At 36.2% G+C, this 10,159-nt stretch overlaps 2 protein-coding genes across 2 annotated transcripts; one reads left to right on the forward strand and one right to left on the reverse strand.

The window, feature by feature from the left end:
* Positions 1-1,325: 1,325 nt before the first annotated feature.
* LOC140818425 (ATPase 8, plasma membrane-type-like) lies at positions 1,326-6,114 on the forward strand. Its single transcript, XM_073178370.1, has 12 exons — positions 1,326-1,568; positions 1,957-2,175; positions 2,259-2,396; positions 2,487-2,801; positions 2,976-3,422; positions 3,543-3,665; positions 3,760-3,864; positions 3,970-4,794; positions 4,887-5,060; positions 5,174-5,356; positions 5,469-5,650; positions 5,782-6,114. Exons 1-12 carry the CDS (start codon positions 1,518-1,520, stop codon positions 5,876-5,878), a joined length of 2,859 nt encoding a protein of 952 aa, XP_073034471.1. The 5' UTR covers positions 1,326-1,517; the 3' UTR covers positions 5,879-6,114.
* Positions 6,115-9,206: 3,092 nt separating this feature from the next.
* Positions 9,207-9,968, reverse strand: LOC140818708 (uncharacterized). The gene has a single exon (XM_073178751.1). The coding sequence runs from the start codon at positions 9,966-9,968 to the stop codon at positions 9,207-9,209; it is 762 nt and encodes a 253-aa protein (XP_073034852.1).
* Positions 9,969-10,159: the final 191 nt, after the last annotated feature.

The following is a 10,159-nucleotide window of genomic DNA, read 5'->3' on the forward strand; positions in this document are numbered from 1 at the left end:
ATTTTATGAACTCGTCCTGCTGTCCTGCATATGTATTAACAACATGTTTATATTGTATATTATAATTATATAAGTTTTCCCAAAATTTTAACCATTTAAATGTCCAAAATTATTTTAGACTTTATGATATAGTAAGATAAAAGATAGCTAACTCTGTAACTCACAATATTATCATCGTTTGTTTCTAAATTATTATTAAAATGTTATTTTTTGGATATAAATTTGAGGTGTGTCGTGTTAATTTTAGGACCCTTTTTTTTTGTATATTTTGCTAGAATTAAAAATATTTTTATTATTTCACAAATTTACAAATTTTTACGACGGAGTGGGTCCTAAATGACATCATCTCTAGTTCCAACATACTTAATTTATGGAATTTTTGAGAGCATAAATATAAATAGACTTTTATTTTAAACTTGGGAAAAAATATGAAATCCTTGAATAGTAAAAAAAAATTAATATCACTTCTAGATTTATTTAATTTTGTCATATTCTTCCGTGATAAATTACATAGACACCGTTATCTTCAAATAATAAGACATTAAATGATTTTACATCATTCTTTCATCTGATTATTTATTCAAATTATACAAATGATCAGAGTTATAATTCATTATGTTATCCATATATAAATATTACACATTTTTCAACGTCCCATGAATGAAACACCGAGTATAACAAAATCTATTCAACGATATTTCATTTCAAAATGAGAACATAAAAATTTATTGATTCCATTAATCACACAAATATCGGTCTCAAGTATAATATCACATATGCATATATACACTCTATAGCCGTATTATAATTTGTAGAACAATCTAATCTACAATATAACTATGTAATATCGTAACATTATAAATTATTTTCATGTCATTGTTTACGTGCTTGTTATAAGGCCAATTCTTGGTCATAGAGCAGAAATTTCTCCGTTTTTCATATTTTTAACTATTTGACAATATTTTCTGGCTTTATATTTTGTTTGCTTATTACGTTACCTTAACAATTACATTAAAAAAATGTTAATTTAAATTTTTTTTGTCCAATTTACTTGTTCATTTATATACCCTCTTTAGGCATTTTTTTAACATTCTCGTCTAAAATATTTGAGTCCACTCAAGTTCATATGTCGACCAAACTCCACGAGTGGCTCTCCAAATTTGAAGGCCAAAACTCAAAGGCCTTTAGGTATATTACACGAAAGTTTTAATGTTCAATTTTTTTTTTCCAAAACAAGAAGTCGGAAATGTGTGATCCTCCACCATTTTAGAGAGCTTAAGGCCACGATAATTGGCTAAATATAAAGAGGAAAGGCCTCTAAATAGCCAAGGCTTCTCCTTCCTCATTGTGTGCTCATCGCATGGACGCCTAAGGAAAGTTGGTTGGTTTGTGGAAGAAAAGTGAGAGCAAGAGGGAGGGAGATTGAGAGATATTTGGGTTCTCAATCTTTCTTCCTTGATCTATTTTGAATTTTCGTTGATTGTTTTCCTCTTTTATTGAAGAAAAAAATAAAGATCATGGCCTCGGATATTTTATTAGAAGAGATCAAGAATGAGACTGTTGACCTTGTAAGTATTGTTTTTCGCCCCATAGGCTCGTGAGTTGTTCGATTCGAGCTAAATTTGAGCTTTTACATTATCGTTCCAACAGCTCGTGTTTTACTGCTATCAAACTATCAATTTTTGTATCAATTAAACATCATGATAATTAATGAAGCTATTCTCAATAATAACCATAATAGTAATAATAATAATAATAATGAAGTTCATTTGATATTCAAGTTTTAATTCAATCTTCTCTTCATAATACAATGCATACTCTCATAATATATACTCGGTTCAATAAATCATCAGACTCGTTTCCACACCTACATATATGGTATGTTTCTTAATCAAGCATGTTTTTGGATTCAAGAAAGAGGAGTTGAATGATGGTATTTTCTTGTTATTCACACAGGAGAATATACCCATTGAGGAAGTGTTTACACAGCTGAAATGTTCAAGAGAAGGTTTGACATCATCAGAAGGGCAGAAAAGGCTCGAAATTTTTGGTCCCAACAAACTCGAGGAGAAAAAAGAGAGCAAGTTCCTTAAATTCTTGGGATTTATGTGGAATCCTCTCTCATGGGTCATGGAGTCTGCTGCCATTATGGCCATTGTTTTGGCAAACGGAGGGGTAAATTTGTTTTTAGGCCACTAAATTTTCTTCATATAACTGGAAATATCCGTGCATAAACTCAGTTTTATTAATAAATGCAGGGCAAGCCTCCAGATTGGCAAGACTTTGTCGGTATCATCGTGCTGCTCATTATCAATTCGACCATTAGTTTCATCGAAGAGAACAATGCAGGAAATGCAGCTGCTGCCCTTATGGCTGGCCTAGCTCCCAAAACCAAGGTACTATACTACGCATTTCATTAGGAGAAAAAGGATTCAATTTTGTTGTTTGTTCAATACCTGGCTAATTGTATGATTCATTTGTCGAAGGTTTTGAGAGATGGTGCCTGGTCTGAGCAAGACGCTGCAATCTTGGTTCCGGGAGATTTGATCAGTGTCAAGTTGGGAGATATTATCCCTGCTGATGCTCGTCTTTTGGAGGGTGATCCTCTCAAGATCGATCAATCAGCCCTCACTGGTGAGTCCCTTCCTGTAACCAAGCACCCGGGTGATGGAGTCTACTCTGGTTCTACCTGCAAGCAAGGTGAGATTGAGGCTGTTGTGATCGCCACCGGTGTCCACACCTTCTTTGGCAAAGCTGCTCATCTTGTGGACAGCACCAACAATGTTGGACACTTCCAAAAGGTATAATTTCTTGAATAAAACATGAAAAAGGGCACTTCGAAAATGTGCATCTCTTGAATGAAACATGAAAAAATTACTAGTTTGAAACTGAAGCTAGTAATAAAGACGTGAACCAATAAGGGTTATCAAGATTCTCCTTTTATCCCTGCTACTAATTCATTTTAAATGACACAGGTGCTGACTGCTATTGGAAACTTCTGCATCTGCTCCATTGCTGTGGGAATGGTGATTGAGATCCTAGTAATGTTCCCAATCCAAGGCAGGAATTACAGGGAAGGAATTGACAATCTTCTTGTGTTGCTCATTGGTGGTATCCCAATTGCGATGCCAACAGTTCTGTCCGTAACCATGGCCATTGGATCTCACAGGCTGTCGCAGCAGGGAGCCATCACCAAGAGAATGACTGCCATCGAGGAAATGGCGGGCATGGATGTGCTCTGCAGTGACAAGACAGGAACACTCACCCTAAACAAGCTCACAGTCGATAAAAGTTTAATCGAGGTCTTCCCAAAGAATCTCGATAAGGACAGTGTTGTCTTGTTGGCTGCCAGGGCTTCCAGGGTTGAGAACCAGGATGCCATTGATGCTTCAATTGTTAACATGCTCGGTGATCCAAAGGAGGTGAGTTTTGAATAATTATCATTTAGCCCTCGTTCTTTAGACTTGTACTCTTGATATCAGAAATGAATCTGTTTACTGTTATGTTCAAAATTGAAAAAAACATTTCATTTTGAACTTTAGGCAAGAGCAGGACTCACAGAGGTGCATTTCTTGCCCTTTAATCCAGTCGACAAGCGCACTGCAATCACGTACTACGACTCGGATGAAAATTGGCATCGATGCAGCAAGGGTGCTCCTGAGCAAGTAAGGACTATATCAATTTGTGTAGTAACTAATAAATGGTCTTCATATGTTCCATACTCTAGGGCTTACCTTTTCTATTTCTACGATTTGACAGATAATCGAACTTTGTGAACTCAGTGGAGAAGCAAGCAAGAAAGCCCATGAGATCATTGACAACTTTGCAAACCGCGGACTTCGTTCTCTTGGGGTTGCACGACAGGTGATGGCATGGCTCTCAATAAGTTATAAAACATCATAATGCATAGGAATAGCTATAAAATAAATTTTTTGAATTCTAAACAGTGTAAATTTGGTGTCTTCACAGACTATCCCCGAGAAAACCAAAGAGAGTGCTGGTGGACCATGGGAGTTTGTTGGATTGTTGCCATTGTTTGACCCTCCAAGACACGATAGTGCAGAGACTATAAGAAAAGCTCTGGATCTCGGTGTCAATGTCAAGATGATCACCGGTGATCAATTAGCCATAGGCAAAGAGACTGGCCGTAGGCTCGGAATGGGAACCAACATGTATCCATCATCTTCTCTTCTTGGCCAGAGCAAAGATGAGTCCATTGCTTCAATCCCAGTGGATGAGCTCATTGAAAAGGCTGATGGCTTTGCTGGTGTCTTTCCAGAACACAAATATGAGATTGTGAAGAAACTGCAAGAAAGGAAGCACATTTGTGGTATGACTGGAGATGGTGTTAATGACGCTCCAGCACTGAAGAAAGCAGACATTGGTATTGCTGTCGCAGATGCAACTGATGCTGCCAGGGGTGCATCGGACATTGTTTTAACTGAGCCAGGACTTAGCGTGATAGTTAGCGCCGTGCTGACCAGCCGAGCCATCTTCCAGAGAATGAAGAACTACACCATTTACGCAGTTTCCATTACAATCCGTATTGTCATGGGATTCATGCTCATTGCTCTGATATGGAAGTTTGACTTCTCACCATTCATGGTTCTCATAATTGCAATCCTGAATGACGGAACCATCATGACCATTTCAAAAGACAGAGTGAAGCCATCTCCATTGCCTGACTCGTGGAAGCTCAAGGAAATCTTCGCCACAGGCGTCGTCCTTGGAACATACATGGCTATCATGACTGTTATCTTCTTCTACCTCGCAACTGACACGGATTTCTTCTCTGTAAGCTCTTAAATCCCAGTTTCATCATTTTTTTTCCGACTCTAGGAAAATAAATAAAAAATTGATTAATGACAAAAACTTATCGCTTGTAGGAAATTTTTAAAGTAAAACCTATTAGGGACAGTCCAGATGAGCTCACTGCCGCCCTGTACCTTCAAGTGAGCATAATCAGTCAGGCACTCATCTTCGTCACAAGGTCACGAAGCTGGTCATTTGTTGAACGTCCTGGTCTCTTGCTCGTGAGCGCATTCCTGATAGCTCAATTGGTAGGTTACAAAGAAATCAAATTCCTCAGTTTCATTAAAAATCACAGTTGATCAGATCATTCTCCTACTCAAATTTCAGAAGTTTTGACTAACTATAAGTTGTTGGATTTCAGTTGGCTACAGTTATTGCCGTATACGCATCATGGGAATTTGCGAGAATTCAAGGCATTGGATGGGGATGGGCAGGAGTCATCTGGATCTACAGCATTATTACTTACATCCCACTTGACATTCTCAAGTTCATCATTCGATATGCATTGAGTGGAAAGGCATGGGATTCCATGATCCAGAACAAGGTATGCACATGATGAAATTAATCATGTCTATATCAAACAAGAAATACAAGATAAATAAGCTTACCTGCTATCAAATATTCAATTTCATGTTTTTTATTCTTGAACAAATTAGACTGCATTCACAACCAAGAAAGATTATGGAAAGGGTGAAAGAGAAGCACAGTGGGCAGTGGCTCAACGCACTCTTCACGGCCTCTCGACCACAACCGACACTTCTGGGCTGTTCAACGACAAAAACTATCGTGAATTGTCTGAGATTGCTGAGCAGGCCAAGAAAAGAGCTGAAGTTGCAAGGTATACATATATGATTTATAGAAAGACTACTACTTTTGGGCATGTTTTCTAGGACTTTCTTATTTAAAATATTTTTTCTTCATCAGTTACCCTGCTGAATTCATTTACTTCTATGAAAAAACATATTGCAGGCTGAGGGAGCTTCACACTCTTAAGGGACACGTCGAATCGGTAGTCAAGCTAAAAGGATTGGACATTGAAACCATACAACAACACTACACTGTCTAAGATACGATAAGTTTAACTGGACGACCAAATTCATTGTCAAACAAGAGAAAATGGAGAATTTAGATTCACATAGAACACGTTTGTGACGTGTAAACATTCTTTTGTATATCAAGGAAGATGTCTTCATTAAAATTAACATCTATTATGCACTTGTACCATTAAACTTACATTTGTAGCAATTACCATATTTCAAAATATGTTTTGAAGTGATCACTAGGGAAAGAACATACAAAGAATTTTGGTTGATAAAGTATTATGGTTGAATGTTAGAGTTATTTCACGAGGTAGGGACAAATAGAGTAAGGCATTATGCTCACCATTATCAGGGAAAATTAAAAATAATAGGTCATGTATTCTATTTCTGGGTTATCTACAATGTAAATGTTGAACATAAAATAAGACTAAAGTTAATTCTTATAGATGGTTCAACAAGTTAAACTGAGCTGCCATACAAGAACTCAAACAACAGAAAGGGGAGCAAAGAAATGTCAAACATAAATTTGAAAATGTGTTTATTAAGAATTAACCATGCGATTTAGCGTATGACAGATACAAGAAATACATAAAGATGATCTCAACCGGTTTAAGTTTGAGTTTGGTGATGTTGAACGATATTTTAAGGTATTCATTCAACCATGTTGAGCGTCAAAACATGGAATTGTAAGAAATATGACACATACATGTTAAAAGACATAGCGTGTAGGAATTGGCGACGGCCAAGAAACCTACCATTTTTGACGAACATGCAGCCTCAAATTTTTTACAATTGAGACGGCATGCGCCTTTTCTTTTGATATTCATGCTCCCAACTTTTCTCGTTGTTGGTATGAGAAACTCTTATGAATAGAGCGATTGAAGTCCCTAAGCACACAACTCATAAGAAAATTATACACCATCTATCGAGATGGTGGAGTGCTTAGAACACTTCAACCGATTTTTCAATGGCTGGAGGTAACACTCGATTTATTTTCGCATATTGATTATCATGTTTATATATATGCAGAAACATGATTTTGAGAAAAATTTCTAACATAAATGATTTTGCCACTAATTTACCCGAAAATATGCTTATACATGGAAATATGCTAATGTACAGCTCATAAAAGACCAACTTTTGGGCTTTCCTAATGCGTACGACGAAAATTCGTACCTGGGCTCAAGAGTTATAGCGACAATAATTCCTTACAAGAAAGGGACGACTGGTCCTCTATCACTCGGGTCCTTTCAAACCAATGGAGAAGGTTCACTGTCACGCAGAGGCGCAGAGCTGCAGCACTTTGTAACGGAAGCATAGAAAAGCTTCATCGCCTTCGTGCAGGGGAATGCTGCCACTTCATGCCATCTTCACAGTCCGGAAAAACCCTGCGAGGATTATTTGGGATTTCGAAGAGTTGTCACGGACGATTACTTGTGTGATTTATTCTTCCAAGAAGTTAATCCAGAAGGAAGTAAATCTTGATTACAAGATAGTACAACCTGCGCTATTAATTTGACTAGCCAACCATGGAACAATATATCTTCGTGAACACCCAATACTTGCAAGCATGAGTCCCATTCACAAATTCATCCACACAACCAAGAAGCGGAAGTGATCCTTCGGCAGTCAGTGGGGGCATCGCCCTCAGTCCTGCAACAGCTCCAGCGACAGTCCAATATTTAATAGCAGGATATACTGCAGATAACTTTGGAAAAAGCACTTTGATTGCCTCGGAAGCTTCCCCCATGGCGACTTCCCTTGAATAATTCCTTGAATTTCAATCCCATGTTGAGCCAAGGTCTAGACATCGAGCTCCTTGCACAAAAAGCCATGCATTTGACAAGATCAAGGGACTGTGTTCCGGATATGTTTCTCTAAAAGGTTCAGTCACAAACATTATCAACAAATGAAAAACATCATTAAAAAAACTTTAAAATGCTGATAATCAATCAGGTTTATTAACCCACGAGCATTTTGTTTTCCTTTGTGCCACCCACTCTCTGTCTACAGGATTCACATATTTTGTTTCGTGTATCTTGTGGGGCCATGGTTTCGAGATCCCCCCAAATTCTTTAAAACTTGAACTGGTACCATGACCCAATACGAGTTTAACGGAGGTTTGATTCGTTAGACTTTTACATAAAAAAAATTATGTCTATTGTGAAACGGTCTCACGGATTTTTATTCGTTAAATGAGTCAATTATAGTCATATTTACAATAAAAATTAATATTGTTAATAAAAATTAATATTTTTAGCATAAAAATAATATTTTTTCGTAGACGACCCTAGCAATTTCAAATGTGGAAACTTTGAGATAGAAGATTGCTTATCTCTTTGGGCTATGGCTAAAAGGATAAGACCCTGTTGGACTCAGGCCATCTCCAATCCACTGCACTACATTCTGCACTACATTGGTGTTACACTAAAATCATCTCCAACCACATTGCACTACATTTTACACTACAATAGAATATTCCAAGAATATTCTTTTTTTTTTTCAATATTAATATTTTTGTTTTATGTTAATTATTTATAATTTGATAATATAATGATAATTAAATATTATAATTTATATATTAAAATTTATATATTTAAATATTTTAATTTATATATTAAAATTTGAATTAATTATTTCATATTAACAAAATAATTATTTGATTTACGTACAATTATTTAATACAAACTATATTTTAATAAAATCAAAATATCATTGAAAAAAATACGTTCATTTGATATTAAATTAATAATACAACAAAAATACAATATTAAATATTCAAATTACTATATTATTCCCATAAATGCTCAATTAATTTATTCGTAATTCATAGTGAGCATCTCTATTTTTCATTTTTTTATAACGAGCGAGAAATTCTTGAAATCTTGTATTTTCGTCATTGACCATCATTTCAACGTCTGGAACAGGTGCTTCCATTGCATCTTGAATTGGTGCACTAAGGTCACGTTCATCTTCAATAATCATGTTGTGCATGATAATGCAAGCTTCTATAATGTAATGTAAACCATTTTTACGCCAAGACCGTGCTGGAGCTGCCACAATCGCAAATCGAGATTGAAGAACACCAAATGCACGCTCCACATCTTTTCTACATGACTCTTGTTTCATAGCAAAATATTTCTTTTTCGGCCCAAGTGGGTCGCGGATAGTTTGCACAATGGTTGCCTATTTTGGGTAGATACCATCAGCTAAGTAATAGCCAGTATGATATTCTTTTCCACAAATAGTGTAATGTGCAGGAGGAGCAATGCCTTGAGCCAAATTGGTAAACAAGGTGGATGCCTCCAAAACATTGATATCATTGTTAGAACCAGGCATACCAAAATATGTGTGTCATATCCAAAGATCATAATCGGCCACTGCTTCTAAAATAATTGTTGGAGACCCGCTACGGCCTGTATATTGTCCAGCCCAAGCAGTAGGACAATTTTTCCATTTCCAATGCATACAATCGAGACTTCCCAACATTCCCGAGAAGCCCCGTTGTTTACCAATATGTAATAGTCGAGCGACATCCTTGGCATTTGGAGATCGTAAGTACTGGTTTGCAAAAACTTCAACAACTGCTCGGCAAAAGTGTTGTAAGCATTTAATCGCAGTTGACTCTCCTATTTTGATGTATTCATCGGCTGCATCTGCAAGTAAGATGTATGCTAATAAACGAATTGCAGCTGTTGTTTTTTGATTAGTTGATAGCTCAAGTCGTCTCAACCCATCATTTTGTTGTATAAAGTAGCTATCATGATTCTTGACAGCATCGATGATATGAAGGAATAGATTACGGGACATTCGAAATCGTCGTCGAAACAAACCTTCATGAAATCTTGGATTTTCAGAAAAATAGTCGTTGAACAAACTACGATCCGCTATTTCTCTATCGCGTCGGATTACAACATGACCTGGAATTGATCTTCTTCTCGTGCCTTCGTTAAGTTGTTGATTGATATAGGTGTGCATTATCATATTGCGTGTATGAATATGAGTAACAATTGCTCCTTGAATTTCTTCATCAATGGCTTTAGCATCGTTAACCAAATAATTAGTTATGTCATCTTCATTATCAGACAATGAAGACGAACTTGAAGAAGAATTCATTTTTTTGGTGGTGTTGTGAATTGTGTTATGATGAAGATGTAATTGTTACTACTTTATATAAAGTTTGTAAGGATAATAAAGATGAGATTTCTTATCTACAAAAATCTACATTTGTAAGGATAAGCTTTTATTTTAATTTATTTTTAGTATGATTTATTTTATTTTATCAATGGCATAGTATCATTTAAATT

The sequence above is a fragment of the Primulina eburnea genome, chromosome 17 (assembly GCF_022965805.1).
Source record: "Primulina eburnea isolate SZY01 chromosome 17, ASM2296580v1, whole genome shotgun sequence".
In the NCBI taxonomy this organism is placed as follows: Eukaryota; Viridiplantae; Streptophyta; class Magnoliopsida; order Lamiales; family Gesneriaceae; genus Primulina; species Primulina eburnea.

What these genes read in the sequence shown, in the direction of transcription:
- LOC140818425 (XM_073178370.1), top strand. Translation starts at nt 1,518, where the DNA reads ATGGCCTCGGATATTTTATTAGAAGAGATCAAGAATGAGACTGTTGAC. An exon ending in GCAAGGGTGCTCCTGAGCAA is followed by an intron (nt 3,666 to 3,759) that starts GTAAGGACTATA and finishes ACGATTTGACAG; the next exon opens with ATAATCGAACTTTGTGAACT. An exon ending in CATTCCTGATAGCTCAATTG is followed by an intron (nt 5,061 to 5,173) that starts GTAGGTTACAAA and finishes GTTGGATTTCAG; the next exon opens with TTGGCTACAGTTATTGCCGT.
- LOC140818708 (XM_073178751.1), bottom strand. Translation starts at nt 9,968, where the DNA reads ATGAATTCTTCTTCAAGTTCGTCTTCATTGTCTGATAATGAAGATGAC.